The sequence below is a fragment of the Barbus barbus genome (genome assembly GCF_936440315.1).
Source record: "Barbus barbus genome assembly, chromosome: 4".
NCBI lineage: Eukaryota > Metazoa > Chordata > Actinopteri > Cypriniformes > Cyprinidae > Barbus > Barbus barbus.
Genome location: NC_136732.1, coordinates 11889685 through 11916254, shown reverse-complemented (window position 1 = coordinate 11916254; position 26570 = coordinate 11889685). Strand labels below are relative to the sequence as shown.

The window sequence follows — 26570 nt, the reverse complement described above, 5'->3', positions numbered from 1 at the left end:
TAGTAGTAATCTAAATATTTACCAAATATTTTTGTTTGGCATTCGTTTGTTTGCCGCTAGAGGTCCCTGGAGCTTGAGTTTTAGTGTTGTCGTCACATTTGTGCGACACTTAGATGAACACATGTACCATGCGTGTAAAATATAGGGGTATATGAAATAATACACATGCTTTTAATAATAACTGTATTGTTCACGAGAAGTTGAAAACATCCCGGGTTATCATGGCTGGAAACTCGCTGCCGTTTAAATCAAAGTAAGTGTAGTTTCTCTTCTCGGTGAGAAAGATTCTTTAAAATGTGCTGAATTTATAGTGACTGGTTGAGGTAGACAGCTACTTAATGATCATCTCGTTTGTTTGTTTAGTTATGCAGTCTCCAGCAGCATAGAACCGTTCTATAAAGGAGGTAAAGTGCAGGTAAGTTCATCATTTAGTACATTATCAGGTCCGTGAATAAATTACAGCTATTATTTTACTCGTTTTGTTTCTCCATCCAGATAAGTCATGATGAGCAGTACATATTTTGCACATGTGGTCCAAGAGTCAACATTTTACAAATCAATACCGGAAAAATTGTCCATAGCATTGAGCAGGTCAGTGTCTTACAGTTTGGTTTTATATGTGTTTCTTCAACTATGGGCAGAAATAACTCCCTTAGAACCCCTTTTTGTTTGTCTAAAAACAGTTAACACACCCATCACAGGAGAACCTGGTCTAAATAAATAAATCTAATTGTAACATAAATATTTAAATGATTTATGAGTGTAGATTTTCCATAAAACATATTTTTAGACTAGTGGAAATAAAACATCCAAAATACAAATTTAGGTGTTTATTTTCTTACACTTTATCTAATTGCATCAGCAGATTTAAAGACTATTGATGAAAATATTAATAAATAAAAGGCCATTTAAGTGTACTTTCATGACTATGTAGTAACTTATAGTTAGTAGAATGTCTAAAGTGGACTTAACGTGTAATAATAATAATAAAAAAATACATTTTTACACACATAAAAAGAGATTAAAAGAGATCAAATCCCCAAATCTCCTCCATAAACACTCTAACATGTCAACAAAATGAAACAAGAACTTTGAACTTAGCTTTATCAGACATTCGTATTCCTATTCTGGAAATGTATGCAAGTAAGTGAATTAAGTAGAAATGGCCTTACTTGTATATTAGAACATATAATTTCAGGAAACTTGTAGTACAAAACCGTTATCTTAATGTATTGCGATTAATCAGCCGGGGAAGATATGGTCTGAGATGAGGGTAAAATACATAAATATGGCCTTTAATAATAACAGAGTGATTAAGTGATGCTTTATTTGTGAACTTTATGTAACGAAAAGAAAAAAAGGTGAACTATTTAGTAAAAAAAAAAAAATCAACCCCTGGGATGCAAAAGTGCCCAAAATTGAAGAAATATGACTGCAGATGGTTGCCTGTATTTCTCACTTTTGCTTTCCCTGAGCAGGACGATCAAGAGGACATCACCTCATTCTCTCTCAGTCCTGATGATGAGGTGAGATGAGCTTCATTTGCTTGTCTGCTGCTTCAGCACTAATCTAGACTGAGGTTGTTTCTGCTGTTTCTCTGCAGATGCTGGTGACCGCCAGCAGGGCTCTGCTCCTGAAACAGTGGGACTGGAAGCAGGAGAAGTGCACTCGCTCGTGGAGGGCCATCCACAATGTGCCTGTGGCCAGCATGACCTTTGACTGCACCTCCACCCTGCTGGCTACAGGTCAGACACAAACCAGATCTTTGATGAAATGAGTGACAGTAACACTAATGGCTCGTTTCCACTGAGCGGTACGGGTCAGTACTGTACGATTCGGGACCGAACACCCTGATCCAGCTTGCATTCTCATTGCCAACAGTACCCTTACTTGATGGGCATAGTGTATACCAGAAAGTAGAGATCGACGATAAAGTATATAGCCCTGTTCACACCAACAATGATAACTATAAAGATAACTGTATTAGCGTCCACACCAGCGAATGATATTGTCTGTTTCTTCTAAGCACATGCTCATCTGCCGCTATAAATTCTCGAGCTCATTATAGCAGGATGGATTCTGTTTGGGTGTCAATGGTTTTTATCGTTATCAGCTGGAAAAAAAATCATTTTACGATATCGTTTTTCTGTGCCTTTATCGTTATAGTTGGGGTGTGACCTTGCTGTACTATTCTTTAATATTGAGAACCATTTTATAAAACTACTGTATATCTTTATCGTTATCTTTATAGTTATCATCCTTAGTGTGAACGGGCCTTAAGAGGCTTATATGTGACCCTGGACCACAAAACCAACAAATGAGACCATGAATGCCTGTTAAATATACCCAAAACGAATTGTATCTCATGTTTAATCACTACAGAGACATCAGAGCCAGTGGCAAATGTCGAAAGGACTAGCTAAGCTATTGCTGCTCGAGGCGGAGACAGGATCACTGAGCGCCCGGTGTTCGCCTGGAGCTCTGCAAATTTTCAAATAGGAGCTATCTTTATAAATAAACCACAGATTTGAATTTTAAACAACTACATTCTCACCTGAAAAACTCTTAAAACTACATTTCATGACACAATAACAGTAATATTTCGAAAATTACGCGGGTTTTTGGACAATGACGTTTCATAAGTTCACAAGAACAGAAAATAACGCATATTGAGAAACGACTATTGCCTGGGTGAAAATATAAAATGATAAAATACACTGTTATATTTTTTGTGTTTGCGCACTCTGATGTAAATAAGCCCAACAGCAGAGCGGAACGAGTGAAGGAAGCAGAAGCTTTATCCCCGTGTTTCACGTGAAAGTGTCGATTCTAGTCAACCAATCAACGTTCTGCAGTGAGTTTAGCTCCGCCTTGCTCCTGTGTTCTTTAATTTGTGCGTTGTCAGTAAATCACCCGCAGAAATTTTCACGCCCATTGGCGCTGTTTTAGAATTGCGCTCTCACGCTAATTTGCCCTGTTTCGTAATCCTGGCCAATAGTCACGAACGTGTGCTTCTTTAAGTGCACTTAAATCGCATTTATATTATCTGCAAGTGCTTTATTAAGATTTGAAATATACCTTTTGAAAGTGAACCTGAAGTACACTACAAGTGCACTTTTGATACAAATTAAGCACACTTTTTCAAGATGATTTGTTGCTGTGTTTATAGGTGGTTGTGATGGCACCATCAAGCTGTGGGATGTTCTGAAGCATTACTGCACACACAATCTGAAAGGATCATCTGGTGTTGTACAGTAAGCACTAAATAAACTTCCAAAATTGAATCCGCTTTGAGATCCGTCTCAGCTGATTGATATGCCATCTATAAGAGCTGTAACGTCTCTCTTCTAGTTTGGTTGAGTTTCATCCAGACATCAGCAGACTGCAGCTCTTCTCTTCCTCTGTGGACTGTGGGATCCGGATCTGGGACCTGCGGACCAGCAAGTGTATCTGTGTTTTGGAGAGCCACTACAGTGCCGTCACATCGCTGGCCTTCTCTCCTGATGGCCAAACTCTAATTAGGTAAAACGGCAGGAAAAAGGGAATTTTTTTCCTTGTAATAGTCAAATTTTAACAGAGACGTGCTGTCTTCATTTTCAGTTCTGGCCGAGACAAAATCTGTTCGGTTTGGGACCTGAAGAAGAAGGCTGTTAAGAAGACTGTCCCTATCTATGAGGTCAGACTGTGACTGTGGCCCATGAGCTGCGCATTTATCTTTATAGCACCACAACTAATAGCGGTGTTTCATACCTTAAAAACAAGCAGAATACTCTGGAAATACAGCATTGTTATTTCACATGGAGTTCTCTTATTTGTCGATGTTCAGGCTGTGGAAGGTGTTGTTCTTCTCCCTGGGAAGAGCGATTGCTCTCAGATGGGTGTGAAGGGTGAAGATTTACACTTTGTCACGGCAGGCAGTAAAGGTAAATGCTGTAGTTCAAATCAGAATCCAGTTTAATATAAAATGCTATAATGTAAACTCATAAAAGTAGGAGCAATTAGGGGTGCAATTACCCTCTTGTTGGGGCAGTAACAGTGTTATTTTAGTATTATTCATGTACTATTATAATAATATATATTAATATTATGTGCTTTTGTAGTTTAAATGTTTTTATTTAATTTGTTTCTAAAGTATATTTATTTGTTTTAATTTTTCAATAATAAAAAAAAAATTACTTTATCTTATTTATTTAAGCTAGTTACCAAAGCAACATTTCTGTTTTTTTAATTTAAGTTGAAGGTATTCACATAATATTTATGTTTTAAAATTTTTTTAAATTTATGTCTATTTTTTATTCCATGGATTTTCATCGTTTAAGTTTAAGATTCAGTTTTAATTATCTATGATAACACTAGGAAGTATGCCAAATTTTTTTGGACAAACCACTTCAACACACAGCCAAGAAAAATACACAAAATATTAATACCAAATTGGGTTTTGACCAATACTATTTTTTATTGATATTGGATAGTTAATTTTTTTTATGCACATTTCCCATATTTTTACATTTAGACCTTTGCCATCATCTAATTCTCTCTTTAACCTAATCTTTAAAAACACTAGTAATTTAATAAAACTGTTAATGTAACACTAAGTAAATCTCAGAATGATCTACTTTCGTGCATAACACTGTGATACCTACATTCACATGTAGCATTTAAAATGATTGATTTTAGTATTAATTGCTGCATGTAGTTAAAAAGCTTTTTTGGGTGTTGTTTTGAAAACAAATTTTAAAAAAATTAATTACTGATTCAGCCAGTGGTTTTGAGGTTAATGACACATAACACTGAGACATGATTTATATCTTATTAGAAAAAAAAAAAGTTATTTTATTTTGTCAAAATAAATAATGCAAAAATGCATACAAACCCTTTCAAATTATGTATAAAAAAATATATATTTTTAAATATTATCATTTAAATATTTGCATTTTGGTTATTTGTAGTCTTTTTTTTTTTTTTTTTTGTCATTCATAAAAAAATATGGTTTCACTTTATTTAACAGTACCCGTACTTGTGTGTACTTACATGTACTTACAATGTACTTTTTTGAAAGCACTGGTAATATAAGGTAACTACATAGGGTAGGGTTAGGTTTAGGTTTAGTAGTTATTGTAATTACTATAATAAGTACATGGTATGTACATGCGGAACAGGACTGTAAAATAAAGTGCTACCTAAATTATTTTGGTGCTGTATGGTGCATCTATGCACCGAATATGTTGAATACCCTCAATGTGGCTCTGAGTATTTTGATGTTCTGCTGTTTTCTGCAGGTATTCTTCGAGTGTGGGACTCCAGTTCAGCACGCTGTGTGTTCACTCAGACGCTGCCTGATGCTCCGGCTCTCAACACAGAGGCGGGCGATTTAAACCCACGCTGTCTGATGCATCTTCTGCCCATGCCACAGTCCAACAGACTGGTCACCGTCACTGCGGAGCACAACATCCTCATCTATCAGATGCCCACCCTCACTGTACAGCAGCAGGTGAGCCTTACAATCCACCTTCTACCCACTGTAGATATATGCTAAACTTAATACATATCAGAATCTGGAACAATTTAACATGTTTTTCTCTTCTTATTAAGTTTGTCGGCTACAATGATGATGTCCTGGATGTGAAGTTCCTGGGGAAGGGTGATACACATATAGTTGTGGCCACTAACAGCTCTCAGCTGAAGGTGTTTGAGTTGGCCACTAACAGCTGTCAGATTCTGTATGGACACACAGGTGAGTGAGCCACTAGAGGGCGGCAGAACTGAGGATATTAGATTAGATTAGATTCAACTTTATTGTCATTTATGCAGAGTACAAGTACAGAGCTAATGAAATGCAGTTAGCATCTAACCAGAAGTGCAAGAATATAGTGTTTTATATACATATAAGTGCAGAGTAAATGAAGATATGATTTACAGAATGTACAGTGGAATTGCTATATACAGTATTGAGCAGAGTATATACAGAATATAAATAGGAATGCAATGTAGGGATTGTATGTACATTATGAACAGAGCAATGTAGGATTATATACATTATGAACAGCAGAAACGTGAGAACAGTGGTAATAAATAAATACAGCTGGATGAGTGTGCAAAATATTGATAGAACAATGTATTCTATGCAAAATAGCAGTAGTGCAATATTTTATAGAAATAGTTTACTGTGCTTTGTATAGTAACAACTTTATACAGTTTATATTGTAATAACTTTAACAATGTGCAGTCTGTGCAAAATATGAGTAGTGCAAATGCATGTGTGTAAAGTACTGTGACCAGTGCAGTAATAAGCAGGTGCAGGTTAGATTGGTGGTGTGGCGTTCAGAAGTGTCACAGCCTCGGGGAAGAAGCTCTTCCTGAGCCTACTAGTGCGAGAGCGTAGGCACCTGTAACGCCTGCCGGATGGAAGGAGGGTGAAAAGTCCATGGTTAGGGTGAGAGGCATCCTTGATGATGTTTCTTGCCCTGCCCAGACAGCGCTTATGATAAATGTTCTCAATGGAAGTTAACTGGGTGCCGGTGATCCGTTGAGCAGTTTTCACCACCCGCTGGAGTGCTTTGCGGTCAGATGCAGAGCAATTGCTGTACCATACTGAGATGCAGTTCGTGAGTATGCTCTCAATGGTACAGCGGTAGAATTCCACAAGGATCCTGGGATTCAGGTGAACTTTCTTAAGGCTCCTTAAGAAGTAAAGGCGCTGCTGTGCCTTTTTGACCAGAGTGGAGGTGTTATGGGACCAGGTGAGGTCATCAGAGATGTGGATGCCAAGGAACTTGAAACTCGACACACGCTCCACTACAGCTCCGTTGATGTAGATGGGTGTGTGTGCATGACTCCTAGTCCGCCTGAAGTCCACAATGATCTCCTTTGTCTTCTGGGTGTTTAGCTGTAGATTGTTGGTGGCACACCACACAGCCAGGTGCTGCACCTCATCCCTGTAGGCTGACTCATCGTCATCCTTGATCAGACCTACCACCGTGGTGTCATCTGCAAATTTAATTATGGTGTTGGAGCCATAAACAGGAACACAGTCATGGGTGAAGAGGGAGTACAGGAGAGGGCTCAGTACGCAGCCCTGTGGCACGCCGGTGTTCAGGGTGATGATGGAGGAGGAGAGGTTATCTAACTTAACGGACTGAGGTCTGTTAGTCAGAAAATGTAGAATCCAATTGCAGATGGGTGTGCGGATTCCAAGCTGGCTGAGCTTGGAGATCAGCTTGGAGGGGATTACTGTATTAAATGCAGAACTGAAGTCTATGAACAGCATTCTCACATGTGTGTTTTGACTGTCCAGGTGGGTGAGGGCAGAGTGAAGTGCTGTTGAGATGGCGTCCTCTGTTGACCTATTGTGGCGATAGGCAAATTGGAATGGGTCTAGTGTAGCAGGGAGACAGGATTTTAAGTGGGATGCAACCAGTTTCTCAAAACACTTGGCAATGATGGGGGTGAGTGCAACAGGACGGAAGTCGTTAGGGACCGAGGCAGTGGAATGTTTCGGTACTGGTACGGTATGTTACGTTTACTACACACCACAGGATATACTGTGTGCTTTTAATTCAAAACAGTTTGTTTCAAGCAACAAAAACTTATTTTTTAAGTTTGGCTGTAATGAAAACAGATATGGGGAAGTCGTGGCCTAATGGTTAGAGAGTCGGACTTGTAATCCAAAGGTTGTGGGTTCGAGTCTCGGGCCGGCAGGGATTGTAGGTGGGGGGAGTGAATGTCCAGCGCTCTCTCCACCCTCAATACCACGACTGAGGTGCCCTTGAGCAAGGCACTGAACCCCCAACTGCTCCCCGGGCGCCACAGCATAAATGGCTGCCCACTGCTCCGGGTGTGTGTTCACGGTGTGTGTGTGTTCACTGCTGTGTGTGTGCACGTTGGATGGGTTAAATGCAGAGCACTAATTCCGAGTATGGGTCACCATACTTGGCAGTATGTCACTTCACTTCACATGCAGAAAAAACATTTGAGCAATGATCAAAGATCAGTAGAAAACATGCGTGACTCGTAACCAAAACTAAAATAGAACCAGGGTTATTATAATGAACTAAAACTAAAACCATGAAAAATTGTTACTTGAAATAAAATGAATATTAATTTATTTTTATTTCACTAGATGCCAAGGCAACACTTCTCATGTTCATTTAGATTAACTTGATGTACTAAAATAACTCAAATTAAAGCTGAAATAAAAATGACCAATTACTGTATAGAAATTTAAGAACGAAATTGACAAATAAACAGCAAAATTGCTAAAACTTTAAAATTAAAGATAAAAGATATAAAAGAACTAAAGTAATTTAAAGTATTAATAAAAAGTAGTATCTAAAATAACACTTGATTAAAACAAAAAAGATGAATATTATAGGGTTTCGTGTGTCAGGTGTGTGTGTGTGTGTGTGTGTGTGCGTGCTAATGCACTTGTTTATGGTGTTTCTCACAGTGTATGTTATCATTACATTCATATCTGTAAAGGAAATTCATGCGAAGCTTTCACTGAATGACAGTGAAAAGATTAGACTAAAACATTAATTTTCAATAAGATTTAAAAGGAGTACTGTTGTCATTGTTAACTAAAACAATAAAATTTAATATTCTGCAATTGAAACAAAGCTGTAATGAAATAAAATATAAATATTTGATGAAAAAATTAGAAGTCTGAGCTAAATAAAATCTAAAATTTAATTATAATGCTAACACTAAAACAGAAATAAAATTAATTAAAAGTATATTTAGAAAAATACAAAAGTGCATAAGAAAATTACTAAAACTAAAATTGTATAAATATAATGATAACTGTATAATGCAGCAAAGCTATTTTTTAAATTAGGCTTTGGTTTGCACATTGTTTTGAGGAAATGATCAGGCAGGAAGAACTATAAATAATGTTCTTTATAAACCTAATAGGTGTGTGCTTTCATTGTGTTTTCTATTTACTTAATGAAAGAACCATTGTCAAAACCATTGTTATTTGCAGCCCTACATCCCAGGCATGTAAACGCATTTGTTTTCTCACTTAGGTCCTGTAGAAACAACTGTCTGTAAAACCTTAAAAAGTGAATGCCAGACTGGATTCCACTTCAGTCATCAGTCTGCATTGTTGACATTGTCAGCACTCCGTTATCTTTAAATCGTCTGATAATCTCTTTGCAGATACCATCTTATCTATTGATGTCTACCGGAAAGGTTCCATGTTTGCAAGCTGTGCAAAGGTGATTCTTTCACTTTTTCACGAAAAGCTGCACCGGTGGCTTAGCGCGCCATTCAAAACATCAAATTCTGAATGTACAACTTCGCCCACATTTGGAAAGATGATGTATATGTAATCTTTTGCACAGGACAAGTCCTTGCGGCTGTGGAAAATGGATGTGAAGAGTGGCCAAGTGCACTGTGTGGCTCAGGGCAGCGGACACTCCAATGCCATGGGCTCTATCGCCTGCTCCAGGTCTGATCTCCTTTAGAAATACCACTTCCATCCGTCACATTTAGATCAATAATTGCAACATTCTTGATCATCATAACCTATTCTAATATAGCTCACTAACTTTTTCGGTTGCTAAGCTATGTAGCACTTGCTGGCAAATTTACAGCATTTTATAACCGTTCACTGGTTTGTAAATGAATGAATTCTTAACACTTCTTACTCTTAAGTAAAGTTTCTTAACACATCACTTTATATTATGTGAACTTAAAAACCGTTTCCCTCTTTGTGTACCAGTGTTCTTTTAGCATTGAGATCCTATTATAGTTTTATTAATTTGAATTATTTTTATATTTTAAAAGTTTTAGTCATTGTATTCGTTTCTACAGTTTTTATTCATTTTTGTATTTCAGTTTTATAGTTCAATTAAAAAAAGAGAAATGTTGCATTGGCAGAAGGCTGAAATAAAGTGATATGAATTAGATGTTTTTGAACTGATTTATTTACATAAACGTTTATATTGAATATCGCAAATATACAAAATAAAAACTAACCAATAACAATGGGAGACAGTGATTAACAGTAGCATGTAACTTATATTATTTCGTGAACTGTTCGTTGTTTAATTGTTTTAGTTAAACCTGTTAACTAATAATATAATGGCCCTGTTGCTGTACGCAGGTTAAAGAAAGCCTTCCTGGTGTCGGGCAGTCAGGACTGTACTATTAAGGTGTGGGATGTGCCTGACCCTCTTCCTGATGTGGGATGTGAACCGGTCTTGATGACGGCACGACTCACAGAGAAAGCTCATGACAAGGTGGGTTGTTGCCCCGTCACGTACTAAGTGTTCAACGAAACTGTCAGATGAAACGTGGATGAAAACATATAGAAATTGTTCTGTTGCTTTAGCTTTTCAGGCTTCCATGTTTTGTATTGTCTTTGATGTTTTTTGTGTGCCCATTGTGTCAAAATGGTGTTTAGGAAAATGTGTAACCATCATTCATCTTTTGCTGATAGCAAGACCCAAACAGTTTTGTCCAGTGTTGTGAAAGATGTTAGAATACACTTAAGCTTTTTAAAAATCTGTCTGTCTGTGTGTGTAGGCATTTTGGACTAATTTATTTACATAAATATTTCCCACCATTACACAAACTTTACACTAAGTACCAGCTAGACAAAAATGGTAACATAGTAATTAACAGCAGCATTTAACATATTACTGGTTTGTTATTTTGTGAACTATTTGTAATACATGCTATTATTTGTTTAAATTTAATCCACAAAGTATTTTGTTGATTGCTGCATAACAGATTATATAAAAAGCTGCACATAATTTTTTAAAACTGTATACCTGTACTACAAAACCGTATACTAGCACTCAAAAGGTTGGAGTTGATAAGATTTGTTCAATGCTTTGGAAAAAATGTCTTATGCTCAGCAAGGCTGTAATAATTTGACCAAAAACACAGTGAAATGGTAATATTGTGAGAATTATTACAATTGAAAATAACTGCTTTCTATTTTAATATATTTTAAAATGTTATTTATTTCTCTAATGCAAAGCTGAATTTTGAACGTTTCTCCAGTCTTCAGTGTCACATGATTCTTCAGAAATCATTCTAATATACTGATTTCCCAAAAAAAGCATTTTTAGAATTGTTAAATAGAGCTATTTATAAACATTATACATGTCTTTACTGTGACTTTTGATCAATTAAATGTGTCCTTGCTGAATAAAATTTCATTTCTTAAAAAGAAAAGAATGAGGCTATATATATATATATATATATATATATATATATATATATATAGCCTCATTAAAATGAATCAGACTTCCCAATGTTTAGGTGAATGCATTTGATTATTACCTCAGTTCGTACATCCAGTACAACCCAGCCAACATTGATATGTGGGCCCCATATGGGTTATACCCGGGCAGCATGGGTTCCATGTGGGCATGGGCTGAAAATGGGCAATTTATGTGGGTCCCATATGTTTTTCACAATATGGGTCCCATATAGGTTTGGACATATGGGACCATCGTGGGATCTATGTGGGCTTAGGCTGAAAATGGGCAATTTATGGGACCATTGTGGGATCTATGTGGGCAAAATTATTTCACACTTAAAAAACATCTTTACACCTTTAAACTTTTGGTTAATGGTCACTTTTTAAACAAGGAATATAACCGTTTAATATTTTATGGATCTGATCAAAATAACTCGTTTTTTTTATGAAAATGTGTGAATTATCAATATTACAATTGTACCCTGTGCATTTATCAAAATGCATTTTTTCTTTTACTACGCACATTTTAGCAGGGACAATTACAAACACAAACTCTAGAATATATATATATATATATATATATATATATATATATATATATATATATATATATATATATATATATATATATATATATATATATATATATATATATATATATATATATATATTTTTTTTTTTTTTTTTACAAATTCCAAACTCTGGACTTATATCTGTCTCAAACGGGACCTACACTCTCAAATGATCTTCTGACAACACCTTCCGCTTGACAAAGTAGTCCTGTTGCATTAAGTTTTTAGTTTGGATTTTTTTTTTATCATCATAAAACATATCATAATATAATATCATTGATCTTGGCTGAAAATAAGCGTACATTTAAATTTATAACTGTAAGATTTTAAATATTAGAAAAAAATTCCCGCTCTGGCGCAAGGATACAGTCTCTTCTAAGCACAGTGGAGCGACAGCACGGCCGGAGTCACTTTGATCAGTTCACAGAGGACCAATCGGAGCGAAAATAAGCAGGTAAATTGCATATTTACAATAAATAATTTTATTATCCACGATTTCAAGTATTGAGAACATTGCTTTGACAGTTTAAATTACATTTAAAGTAATGTAGCCTTTAAAATAATGATGTTGTATTTTTTTTCTGGCCGTGTACTCGCTAAAATGTCTGCATAAGCTTAAAACATGTCTTTTTCGTTGACGGTAAGGTGTAGTTTTGTTTTTTGCCTGATGTTAATGAAGTAGGAATCTCAATTGTTCTTTATTTTATGCTTTACTGATGCATTTTGTGGCCGTCTATCCGCCATTTTTTCATCTGAGGGAAAACGGAATTTCCACACAATTTATTATAATAACCGTGTTTGAATGGCAAAATACTGAGTTTTTAAAGTATCTGACATAACTTGCTCCTAAAAGCGGACAAATGCTGCTTTCGAATGCCAGGTAGGGTGGATTTCAAACAGTTTTGAGACCACCTTTCTCTTTAGGCCTTTCTGTGCGCGCGCCTCGCGCATGCGTGAACACCTCCATGAGCTGACAGCTCATATAATGACTAGCCTAATTAACATCAACCCTTCACTTTCTCATTCATGCATGTTTCTTTGAGTAGTACTGTGCTACGCATGTATATGAAAATACAGCAAAATAAACTATATCAAAAGATAATCTCTAACAGTAGACGCTGTAAACTGTAATACACATACAAATCTTAAGTATTTTAAAAGTAACGTATAAGTTTTCGTGTATGTACTGCAGTTAGAAGTTTGATAGTGCTCTTAAGCAATTTATAAAGGATTATAAATGAATTTATACATTGATGTCAGCCACATTTATACATGATTTTATACATCGATTGCTCTCCATATAAAAATACTGTATATATATAACTGTATGTAGAGCTTTATACCATATACACTATTGAAATTATTACTAATTTTGTTTTTAGATAATGGAGTACAACGGTGCAAGTTCACGTACTCCACGGCGACGAATCAAAACAAAAGATCCTTTCAAGATTCTGATGAAGAGGAAATGGAGCCTCAGCTTGACATTAAGACAACATTGGCTGAATGGGCAGCTAGTCAGAATATCTCTGTCTGCTTTGTCAGAATTAGTAACACTAGTTTTCATTTCTTGACTGTTGATTTTTTCATTTTGGTTATGTGAAATCAGATGTTGGGATAGTGTCACCCTATTTTAAATTAAACTGGTAACGTTGGTGTATAACACTTTACAAAAACTTCAAGTTTAATTGAAAATGTCTGAATTATAATAAAGTATTTGATATACTGTACTTTTACATTTTAATTTTTTATTTATTTATTTTTTAAATTGCACTTTTCATGTTTTGAGATTTTGTAGATTAACGAACAGTGGAATATTCAAGCAAAAAACTGACATTTACCTAACTAAAATACTGATTTTGCTTTTATCAATTATTCATTTATTTTTTTATTTTTCTTATATCACAGGTAAATTAGAATTGATAATTATAAATACTGTTCAGGCTTGATGTGTCAAAAAACCTCATAAGAACAGGTACATATGGTGTATGCCATATGGGTTTCAAAACGAGATCAATATGGGTCTTATGTATGTTGCCCAGTTGGGCCCCATTCAGGTTCTATATGAGATTTATGTGGGCTAATTCATATGGGGCCCAAGTGGAACCCGCGGACAAACCCATCTAGGCCCCATATTGGCCCCACCTTGGATTGTTAGCTGGGTCATAAGTGGGACCAATATGGGTCTTATATGTGTTGCCCAGTTGGGCCCTACATTAGTCCCAGTCAGGCCCCATATGAGATTCATATGGGCTACTTCAGATGGGGCCCACATGGAACCCATGGACAAACCCATGTAGGGCCCATATTTACAGCCCATATGGGGCCCACACGGGACCCGTGATAGAATGTTGGCTGGGAATATGACAAGCAACAGCATTGTAGTATTTTATAGTGGAACAAAAATGAAGTTATGTTATTAGTGTTCCTACATTTAATCCATTACTCTCCAGTTTTCCTTAAATGTCATTGTATTTTTCTTCATCCCCTCTTCTGTTGTCCCGTCTCTTCCTCGAACATTCTTGTAGGATGTGAACAGCGTGACTATCTCTCCCAATGACAAGCTGCTGGCCTCTGGCTCTCAGGATCGCACGGCTAAACTCTGGTCACTGGCTGACATGAGTCTGTTAGGCGTCTTCAGAGGTCATAGTCGAGGTATTTGGTGTGTTCAGTTCTCTCCTGTGGACCAGGTCCTGACCACGGCCTCAGCAGACGGCTCCATCAAAATCTGGAGCATTCAAGACTTCAGCTGCCTCAAGGTGAGTTACACGTACATGTTTAGAGAGCTGAATTCTACAGAGTATTTGGTCACACTTTATTTTATTTCGCTATTAACAAACCATTAACTTTGACTTTTGCCTCAATAAACTCCTAATTTGCTGCTTATTAATAGTTAGTAAGGTAGTTGTTAAGTTTAGGTAAAGGGTAGGATTAGGGATGTAGTATTTGGTCATATATGATTTCTAATAAATTCTAATAAACAGCTAATATGTTAATAATAGACAACAAATAAATAAGCTACTAGTTAATAGTGAGAATTGGCCCCTATACTAAAGTGTTACCGAGTATGTTTCAGATTTGTTTGTTTTTTCGTAAGGTAAGGATCTTAAACTCTTTGTTAAAGAGGTAGAAGCCATGAACCAGGCCAACAAGCTATGATGTTAATCACAACATTACTAACTTTGATTGGAATCAAACAAAGAGGGAAAGAACTACAATCCCATGAAGCATTGCAATTTAAAAACTTTTTTAAAAATTAAAATTGAAATATAAAACTGTTGATTTAATTTTGTCGATTATGCATATAGAATCAACATATTGTACATTCATTGCAATATATGCACATATATACAAATATTTAAGTAGTTTGGCAATGTAGGGAAACTGACTCTACTTTAATCTCAGTGCTTCATGTTAGTGGTCAGGCCCTGAAGAGTTTTGATGTGATTTCAGTTCTCTGATTGGTGGAGATTGTCAGCAGAATTATGGGTAATGTAGTTTTTCACCAGGAATTCAGCTGTTAATCATCATTATTAAAAAAAGTATCTCACAGTAGTACTGTCTTTAAAGGTTTATAAGTAAGGGGTTAAAAATCAGTTCCCCTGTGGAGAAAATATATGGGGTTTTTATTTCTGTAACCGACTGTTATGCTGTGTAGTAGTGCTTGACAACCTCTCAAATTGTCGGCATCTTAGTGATGAGTGTGCATGGGCAAATCTGATTTAGTTAAACATTAAACTGCATTTGCAGCCCATTATAAGTCCATAATTTAACGTGTTTCCAACAAAATGTGAAGATGGAATTTCATTTTATTCAATTTGATAGTAAAATGAGTGTTAGATACCATAACGGTGCCAAAGGTTTGGAGAGGATGGCTTTAAAAAATAGCAAGGCTTGGTGGCATTGTTGGTGTAGTGTTTTTTTTTTTTTTTTTTTTTTAAAGCAAATGTTTTTTTCTTTAGTTTAAAATACACTGATGAATCATTGAGGACCAGTAACAAGTATTAGGAAATAAAACGGGGGAAATTTTGATTTTGTATTGACATCACTGTGAGAAATCAAACTGTATTTTTATTTTTGAAAATTAAAGGGATTGATTGTTCACCACAAAATGAAAATTACCCCATGATTTACTCACCCTTAAGCCATCCTAGGTGTACAGGTGCATCTCCAAAAATTTGAATATTTTTTGTAACTTATTTCAAAAAGTGAAACTTTCATATATTCTAGATTCATTACATATAAAGTAAAATATTTAAAAAATGTTTTTTTAATTCTGATGATTAGAGCTTACAACTCACGAAAGTCAAAAATCCAGTATCTCAAAATATTAGAATATTTACATTTGAGATGCATTAAAGGTCCCATATTGTCAATTTCTTGGCTGGAAAGTCTGGAGGAAGACTGGAGAGGCACAGAATCCAAGCTGCTTGAAGTCCAGTGTGAGGTTTCTGAAGTCTGTGATGATTTGGGGTGCTGTGACGTCTGCTGGTGTTGGTCCACTGTTTTATCAAGTCTAAAGTCAATGCAGCTGTCTACCAGAAGATTTTGGAGCACTTTATGCTTCCACCTGCTGGAACTTTATCACCTGCCCACAGTGCCAAAACCACTTCCTAGTGGTTTGCTGAGCATGATATTACTGTGCTTGATTGGTCAACATGCCTGACCTGAGCTCCATGTGGAATCCATGGGATATTTTCAAGAGAAAGATGAGAGAGAGTCGATCCAACAATCCAGACGAGAGCTGAAGGCTCAATAGTGCCTCATCAGAGCCACAGACTGATCGCTTCCATGCCATTCCTCACTGATGCTGGAGTTTGTGTTAAAGGAGCCCCGACCAAGTATTGAGTGCATAAATGAACATACTTTAAAGAACTTGAACTTTTCTTTTTGGCAAATCCTTTTTTTTTCATTGATCTTAGGAAATATTCCAATATATTGAGATACTTGATTTTTGACTTTCATGAGCTGTAAGCTCTAATCATCAAAATTAAAACAAAAAACCGTTTGAAATATTTTACTTTACATGTAATGAATCTAGAATATATGAATGTTTCACTTTTTGAAACAAGTTGCAAAAAATAATGAACTTTTTCACGATATTCTAATTTTTCGAGATGTACCTATATATGACTTTCTTCTTTCAGACAAATACAATTAGAGTTATATTAAATGTCCTGGCTCTTCCAAGCTTTATAATGGCAGTGAATGGTGATCAAGATTTTGAAGCCCTCAAAAAACGACACCAGCCATCATTTAAAAGTGCTCCACACAACTCCAGGGGGTTAATAAAGGCCTTCTGTAAAGCGATGGATTTGTGTAATAAGGCCTTTATTAACCCCCCTGGAGTCATGTGGAGTACATTTTATGAAGGATGGATGCACTTTTTGGGCTTCTAAACCTCCATTCCCTGCCATTATAAAGCTTGGAAGAACCCAGATTTAGTTTTTTTAAATAACCCTAATTGGATTCGTCTGAAGAAAGAAAGTCATATACACTTGAGCAAATCAGAGGGTAATTTTCATTTTTGGGTGAACTATCGCTTTAACATTGACATTCTGTTAGAAAACGGACATTCAAATAATTTCTGTTTTATCTCTGCAGACGTTTGAGGGACATGATGCCTCTGTGCTAAAGGTCATATTCGTCAGTCGAGGAACTCAACTAGTGTCTAGGTTGGTAATCTATTTCCTTACATTTTCTGACCGCGGTTCAGTCGGTTCACATGGACTTTGGTCAGCTATGTAAACTTTCACTTTAATTTTAATAAGAAATGTTTGCAGATTTTTATGATGTTTGCAGTCTTTCACTGCAGTTGGGCTTGTAGTTCATAGACCAGACGCTGCAGCTTTGCCCTAGTGACCCAACTCCATTTCTCTGTCATTCTTCAGTGGTTCTGATGGACTTGTGAAGTTGTGGACTATAAAAACAAACGAGTGCGTGAAAACATATGATGCTCACCAGGACAAAGTGTGGGCTCTGCATGGTAGCAGCAAAGATGACCTGATGGTGACAGGATCAGCTGACTCCACCATCACACTGTGGAAGGTCAGTCCACCTGACGCACCTGAGCAGTGTGCTAAAACACCATTAAACACAGGAATGTGAAATGCAAACTATGTTTTGTGCTGCATGTTTGCACATATGAACTTGCAATCATTAATGTTTCCCTTACCAAGACAAAAGGGCCATTGTTTACCTTGTGGCACTGTTCATTATAATTAATGCATTTCACTTCCTTATTTCTGTATTCTTATGTACTGCTGTTCCAAGCAACACTACCATGATGATGAAGTAGATATAATTTTCTTTTTTTTATGGTAAAGAAATTAATACTTCTATTCAGAAAGGATGCGCTAAATTGATCAAAAGTAAAGACATTTATAATTTAGCAAAAGATATTTGTTTCAAATAAGAGGTTTTTAAAAAAATCTTTGTATTCAAATAAAAGAAAGGTTTCTTAAACAGCAAATCAGCATATTAGACTGATTTCTGAAGGATCATGTATGAAGACTAGATTAATGATGCTTTGCAGCACAGGAATAACTTGTATTTTAAAAAAGAAAGCGCAATTTTACATTAAAATAATATTTCAAAATATTACACTTTTACTCGTTTAACAGTAGTGTGGCTCTCAGTGAAGCAAAATATTGAGCAAGATTTCTACAATATTTCCATGCAGGAGAATTTGATTCATCCATCGTTTTTCGATTAAACATGTAATTGATATCATTGGCCACATCAGCAGAAAAAAAGTAATTTCAGAGAAAGACGATCTTTTTTTATTTTCTTTGTGCTGTGCAAATTGTGTGCCAACAACACACACAAAAATGTAGGCTATGTTTATGATTTACTAATTCAGATGTTGTCTGATTAACTTTTTGTGGCCATGTCAGCAGGTTAATAGCAGATGTTTTACTGCCAGTGCATTATAGCATGAGACAGATGCAGTGATATATCCATGCTGAATACAAATGCTGACATTAATTCTAGTCCTAACTACGTTGACGGATGTGAATTTGAAAAATTGTGCACTAATGAGTTTACCAGTACCAGTCTGTAGCATAACAGTTCTTCTTTTATAGTTGCATATAAAACAAATGAATGGAATTTCACAACTGGAGGATCATTTCATTCACGATTCTTATTAGATAACACACATTACATGACCAAACGTCTGCACATACCTCTTTCTAATTAACAAGCTATTTCTGCTACATCCATTACTGTGTGGAACTGGGTGCTGATCTATAGTGACACGCTCCCAAAGTGGAATAAATAGATCTCTTTCCTGCACAAATAATCATTTTGATTACAGCAAAAGCATTTCTGTTAATTGTTATGGTTGCTGTGTTTTTGTTTTCATTGTCTATACATACTATGCAGTTTTAGTGCATTCGATTGTTTCTATTTCTCATTGTCTTTCTCTTCTGGTTAGGACGTGACTGAAGTGGAGCTGGCAGAGGAGCAGGCCAAACAAGAAGACCAAGTCCTTAAGTAAGTCACTGCCCGCATTGCAATATGTAACAAATGCAGTCAGCCGATTGAAGACTGACTTGGCTACATGTCAAAAATTTTAGCAAGCTAAGTACACACCTTTTTATCTCTTGACAACTGAATCCTGATGTTGAAACAACATTGTTTCTTGAACCCTTAAAAGAAATGTAGTTTTACCTTATCTGATTCCATCTATGCTAGTCTTAAAACATCAAAGCTTATACATAAACATGACAACTGGTTGAATTATGGGCTCGTTATGGTCATAGTTCACCCAAAAATTCAATTCTGTCTGACTGTTATGTAGTTCCAAAGCCATAAAACTTTCATTTGTCTTCAAAACACAAATGAAGATATGTTTGATTATTATTGACCATTAAATATCATGCTATAAAGTTAATAAAGACATCATGAAAGAAATCCAAATCAATTGAGCAGTCTAATTCAAGTCTTATGGAAAAACACAATGACTTTATATAATAAACAGAGTTTTTATTCACAAACAAACATTGATCAAATAAAGCACAAATATGGTAACCTTCCAAAAGTGGATTAAGCCACTCAATTCAAGTGGATTACATTTATTACATCCTAATGAAGCTTCACAATGTTGGTGTAATGGACCTTCATGGACAGAAAATTCTTATGTTTTATTAAAAAATATTGTGTTTTTTGTTTTAAAAGCCTCTTGTTTCAAGCCTTATGTTTTTGAATGATGTGATGTTGAGTTAAATGACTGAATTTTGATTTTTGGGTGAACTACTTTTTTTTTTTTTTTTTTTTTTATAAACCTTTTTGAATTTGATGTGTCACAAACATGTAGTTTGAGTGTTTATGAATTCTGTTTCGTCTTCATAGGCAGCAGGAACTGTCAAATTTACTTCATGAGAAGAAGTATCTGAAGGCTCTGGGAATCGCTATCTCTCTGGATCAGCCGCACACTGCATTACGAGTTATCCGAGGTACTTTTTCTTTCATTTCTCTGCGTAAATATGTCGACATGCTTGCTTTACATTCCAACCACATTTATTTTAAATGAGCACTTTGATTGTTAGATATAAAATCAGGGAGTGCCACATTTTTATACTCCATGATGTTTTTTTGCTTGAAATCTGAGACAGTCCTCCGCTTTTGTTTAATTGTCCTGTTTTGGGTTTTTTTGACTGGATTATTTTTAGAATAAAGTGAATGAGCTTTAGTTTTCGAATGTCGTAACACAAATTTCCGATGGTGGCTTATGATTGTGTAAGATGATGTTAGGTGCATTATTACTCATTGTCTTTGAATGAGGTTCTTTTAACCACAGTCATTTGTAAACACAATATGACAGGTGTTTTCAACAGCACTCCCTCAGAATTTCCAGCGCTCCTCTTTTAGCTGAACTGGTCAAATCTCAAAAATGCCAAATCCAAACTTTCACTATTTGTCAAGAGGTGATGCAATCCTAATGAATGGACCTATTCAAAGTGTTTATTTAAAAAAAAAAAAAAGTTTTTGCTCTGAATATGTTCATATATATTATCCAAATATAATCATCTTGTTTATTTAAAATATACTGTGTAAATACAGTTTACATAAACCTTGCAGAATCTGCTAAAGTACCAAAATAAAAGAGATCATAATTCACAATGCATGCTATTTTTTTTTTTTTTAGCACTGTCCTCAATAAGATATTTTAAGACTCAAGTGTATGTAAACTTTTGAACAGGTTCATTTTTATAAATTCTGTTATTATTTTGTGGTCTGTATGTAAATATGTTTTGTAAAACATCTTATTCAGGACAGTACTAAATAAAAAATAACATGTATTTTGTATGACTCCTCTTGTTTTGGTAAAATAATTAACATTTGATAGATTTTGCAAGGGGTATGTAAACTTTTGACCACAACCGTAAACAAAGTAAATGATATATAAATAATACATTAAGAATGATTTCTATATTGATTATTGTATAATTTAGGGTACATTTCATGTCCATAGATGATAATTATATATTGTTTAATTATTTTATTCTGAGATATTATATTTTATACATTGAGAGAATACATACTATAAACTCACATTTATTTAGTGAACCCTATTTTTCAGTTTGTTTGAAATGACCTTTGTCCCTTAAATTAAAGTTCTTTTAGTGTCTGCTTTTTGAATTGATAAGCCTTGAGTTCAGAAACAATGAACAATGTTAGTCAAAAGTATCTAAATTGTTTCTACATTCTAAATACCTTAGAAAAAGAGTTTAATTTTAATTTTCTTTCAAATAAGAAAATATTTCACTTTACTCATGTCTACCAAAATTCTATTAGATATGTTACTAACAAAACCCTTGAAAACTAAAAAAATGGTTTATCATAAAACTATGTGACTAGCATCATGTGACGTGACATTTTGAGCAAATTATGGAAAATGGCTTCATTTTCTTTCTGTTTGATCTCCAATGATCTACTGTCAAGGAGTATATTAATTACCCATCAACTATGTTGGTAAATTGTTATGGTTTGCAAAATTTGTATGATTTTATAAATTAGAGGTTAACCTGATCAAGAAAATAACATTTGGTTGGCTAGACAAAGCCTGCCATTGAAATTATAAATCAGATTGGTGAAATTATAAATGAATTGATGCAAATGAAATATTTTGTTCTTTAATCCTCAACAGAAATTCGCCAGCAGGAGGATGGGATACAGGAGCTAGAAAAGATCCTCCTGAAACTCCGTCAGGATCAGAAAGGTACGTGTCATATATTGGTACACTGTGTTAGGTAGGGGTGGGCAATTTGACCAAACTCTTATCACAATATGAGTAATGTTATTTCACAGTAATGACATGTATCACAATATAGCTGTTTTTGCTTTAAATAAGAGATTTATTATATCAAAATTCTTGTCACCAATGTTAAAAATGTCACAAAAAATGAATAGTCTACATTTAAAAAAAAAAAAAAAGTAAACCGACAGCAATTAAATAAAAATAATAAACAAATTTCAAGCAATAGGACAAAAAATAGAGTAGAACAAATAAATAAGAAATGTTTCTACTGTTTAATCATGTCTTCCGGTATATAGCCCACCCCTAGCTTTAAGTCACCAGATTGCCTGATTGTGATGTGTTTTGTGTTCAGAGTCTGTGTTGCGATACTCTGTGGTGTGGAACACTAATTCACGCAGCTGTCTGGACGCCCAGGCCGTCCTGCAGGTGCTGCTCACACACCTGAGCCCAGACGAAATCCTGCAGTATCAGGGCACTCGAACTCATCTTGAGGGCCTCATACCGTACACAGGTGGGTTACTGTTTTCATTCCAAATCAGTTCACCCATGATAAACTTAATAAACTGGTCTTTTTGAAGGTGAACACCTGCATAAATAAACATTTAGTGTTTGTGGAATATGCATTGAAAATAGCAATATAAATATGATCGTTTCTCATTTGCAGAGAGACATTTGCAGCGCATTGGTCGTCTCCTGCAGGCCTCAATGTTTCTGGATTACATGTGGCAGAAAATGCGTATTACAGGTGGTAAAGACAGGTAAAAAACAATTTCCCAAAACGTCCTTGTTGTGTATTCATTCAAATAGTGGTGTTTGCTAAGGGAAGCATCAGTATTACTGTTGCTCATGGATAATTATCTGAACAAGCACTTAAACTTTGGTGCAAAACAAGTCTTTAATGTGTGTGCTATAAAAATGAATGATGCAACAACCTAGCAAAGATCTTACAATGTCAGAGGCATGGGAAAGCATTACATCGTTCTCACTAGAGAGCATATATATAAATCTAAGTAGGAATTAATTTCGTTACAGTTGTAAAAACTGTAAACAGTACACAAACAGTAAAGTGCGTCACATACAAAATTCAATTATTTGAGAAGTTGTTTATTTCCTTGGTGACTCGTTCTGTAGAATTACACTAGTCACCACTTAATTACAATCTTTCAGGAAGTGGGTTTAAATAAATACAGAGCACACAGATTTAATTTTAACAAATGTTAAACATTTCTTTCACTGTTTAAACATTCACTCAATAAACATCTAGTCAAGTCAATATTTTATCAGCTTTATAGTATTTAGACGGGGAAATAGTTTGTCGAAATAGTGTCATTCTCCTCTGGCCAGACAAAATCTGTAGTTTAAATCTAGGCTAAAGCAGAGTCAGATTGTGCAAAGGACTCATCTGGTTCCTGTGGTCTTGTCCTGATGGCCGTCTTGGAGACAGGGTCTTCACATCAGTCTCTGGGGCTCATCTAGGTGTCCTGGCTGTAGAGGTCATCTCTAGGTGCTGACCCACCATCTGATCTGGATATAGTCTGGATCTGGGTGGCTACAGTGACCTCAGAATAAGAAAGAAACAGACTAATATTAGCGTAGATGCCATTCTTCTAACAATATAACAAGTACATCAGGTGTTTTGATGACGAAGTGTTCCCGGTTCCAGTTGACATAATTAATGCCTAATAATCCTTTAACGGATTTGAATTATAGAAATGCGATAGTGTATTATGTGTAAGCCAGGTTAAAGAGATGGGTCTTTAATCTAGATTTAAACTGACAGAGTGTTTCTGCTTCCCGAACAGTGTTAGGTAGATTGTTCCAGAGTTTGGGCGCTAAATAGGAAAACGATCTCCTGCCCGCAGTAGATTTTGATATTCTAGGTATTATCAAATGGCCAGAGTTTTGAGATCGCAGCGGATGTGAAGGACTATAATGCGATAAGAGCTCACTCAAATACTAAGGTGCCAAACCATTCAGGGCTTTATAGGTAATTAGCAAGATCTTAAAATGTATACAATGTTTAATAGGGAGCCAGTGCAGTGTTGACAGAACCGGGCTAATGTGGTCATACTTCCTGGTTCTAGTAAGGACTCTAGCTGCTGCATTTTGAACCAGCTGGAGTTTGTTTATTAAACGTGCAGAGCAACCACCCAATAAAGCATTACAATAATCTAGCCTCGAGGTCATGAACGCATGAATTAATGTTTCTGCATTGCTGGATGATTGCTATCAAGAAGTACGCCTAGGTTCCTAACTGATGACGAAGAATTTACAGAGCAGCTATCAAGTATTAGACAGTGATCTAGGTTATTACATGCAAAAGTTTTTGGTCCAATAATTAACACCTCTGTTTTTTCAGAATTTAGCAGTAAGAAATTGCTAGTCATCCAGTTTTTGATATCAACTTACATTCTGTTAGTTTCGCAAATTGGTAAGTTTCATCAGGTCGCGAAGAAATATAGAGCTGGGTATCATCAGCATAACAGTGAAAGCTAACAAGTAAAGCGTGAAAAGTAAGAGGCCAAGTACTGAGCCTTGAGGTACTCCATACTGCACTTGTGACTGGTATGATACCTCTTCATTTACTGCCACAAATTGATGGCAGTCAGATAAGTACGATTTGAGTTCTCATTGACTTTCACTTATTAAACGTCTTGCCAAACTTTCCCTTGCTATTGTCGTCATCGGTTTTCGTTACTTTGGAGTATATAAGTTAGTAAAGCTGTGTGAAGCTGCTTACAAAAATAGGAGTTTCTTCAATTGTTGACACTTTTCCTTGAGTAGCTTATAAAATGAAGAATGCCCAAAATTTTAAATATAGTGTCAATTTAACACTCCGCTATTGTAGTCACCAAAACATGTAACATGCATTTGAAATCTCAAAGAATAACACTAATATGTAAACCATATGCACTAAGTCAGCAGAAAGTCTTGTACAATCTGCACATTTTTGAAAAATCAGGACAAACGTTACTACCTGTGCCTCATCATGGCCATCAGCCGACGTCTGGCATCACTCATTGTCAGTGGACACGCACCATTAGTATTCATAAATATCAACCCTTGAGATGCGAAAGTACCCAAACATCCAGGTATTGTGAAAGAATGAGTTTTATGACAGGACAAATATGGTGGGTGTTCTCAAACTTTTAAATGTGCACACTACCTTTCAAAAGTTTGGGGTAAGTCAGGTTTTCTTTAAAGAAATTAATACTTTTATTCAGTAAGGATGCATTAAATTGTTCAAAACTGACCGTGAGGACATTTATAATGTAACAAAAGTTGTCTTTTGAACTTTCTATTCATCAAAGAATCCTTAAAAAAAAATATAGCACTATTTCCACAAAAATATGAAGCCGCACAACTGTTTTCAACATTGATAATAATAAGAAATGTTTCTTGAGTAGCAAATCATTATATTAGAATGATTTCTGAAGGATCATGTGACACTGAAGACTGGAGTAATGATGCTGAAAATTCAGCTTTGCATCACAGGAATACATTACATTTTCAAATATATTAAAATATAAAAAAAGTTATATACTATTACTGTATTTAATTTAATGGGCATTCTTTCAAAAACTGTGCGCTTCCCTTGTCATTCATTTGAAAGTTTGTTAAATCACCTGTTGGCCTGCTGGTTTTCTCTAGTGTGAACTTGGAAGATGATGATGAGATGGACACCAGTCCTCAATCCATCTTCATCATAGACAAGCAACCGATGGATATTCAAGCATCTCTCCAGCAACAAGATGATGAAGAGGAAGATCTGAAGGATTCAGAAAACAGAGAGGAGCTTCTTGATGAAGATGAAAGTGTCAGCACATCTAAAAGCGCTCATGTGAACGGCATGAAACCGAACGGTGTGAACAGTGTCGTAGATGGAGGTCAGGTGTCCAGTGAGGAGAGTGAAGACGAGGATGAAGTCATGGAAGTTACCACCAAATCTCTTCCTACCGAATCTACAGATTCAGACCCCTCCAAAACGGCAGATATAAGGTGATTGGCTGCTGTAACTGTCAATCATGAGTTTTTTTTATTCAGTACTGATTTTTGAATTGATGGACTACTTCTGATCTTTCAGAATTTTCTGATTCTTCAACACAGCGTCGCTTTCATTTAAACAGGGGTTTCCTGTTTGTATCACCACACCAATTGCAAAATACTGTTAATGTTTTTTATATTGTTGTATTTTTTCCTTCTTCAAAATAAATAATGCTCATATCAATTGGAGAAGAAAAGTATTCCCCTTCATGTGTTGGAAGTAATGTTCAGCTTGGAGGAATATCCCAAGTTAAATATGTTTGAAAAAGCAAAACTTGTTTATAGTAATGCTTTTGCAATTATCTAGAAGTCAGTGGGTAACATTTATAAATAGGAATGAACGTTAAAATTAAACCACTAAAAGGATGATTTAGGCTTTTTTACATATCAAATGCAATACATTTTAGTGAGTGGTGATATGTTTTAAACAAAAGTGTTCTCATTTTATACGAAATTAAACTTTAATTGTGTTTTTTTT

The 26570-nt window shown here is 35.5% G+C and overlaps 1 protein-coding gene across 1 annotated transcript; it reads left to right on the top strand.

The window, feature by feature from the left end:
• The first annotated feature begins 82 nt into the window (after positions 1-82).
• LOC306862817 (transducin beta-like protein 3) lies at positions 83-26570 on the top strand. Its single transcript, XM_079405830.1, has 23 exons — positions 83-253; positions 364-415; positions 496-591; positions 1479-1526; positions 1604-1745; positions 3170-3254; positions 3352-3522; positions 3601-3676; positions 3827-3923; positions 5280-5491; positions 5593-5734; positions 9157-9215; positions 9342-9448; positions 10106-10241; positions 14313-14543; positions 17389-17459; positions 17676-17832; positions 19223-19281; positions 20140-20243; positions 21938-22009; positions 22401-22559; positions 22713-22806; positions 25700-26570. The coding sequence occupies exons 1-23, from the start codon at positions 222-224 to the stop codon at positions 26049-26051; spliced, it is 2754 nt and encodes a 917-aa protein (XP_079261956.1). The 5' UTR covers positions 83-221; the 3' UTR covers positions 26052-26570.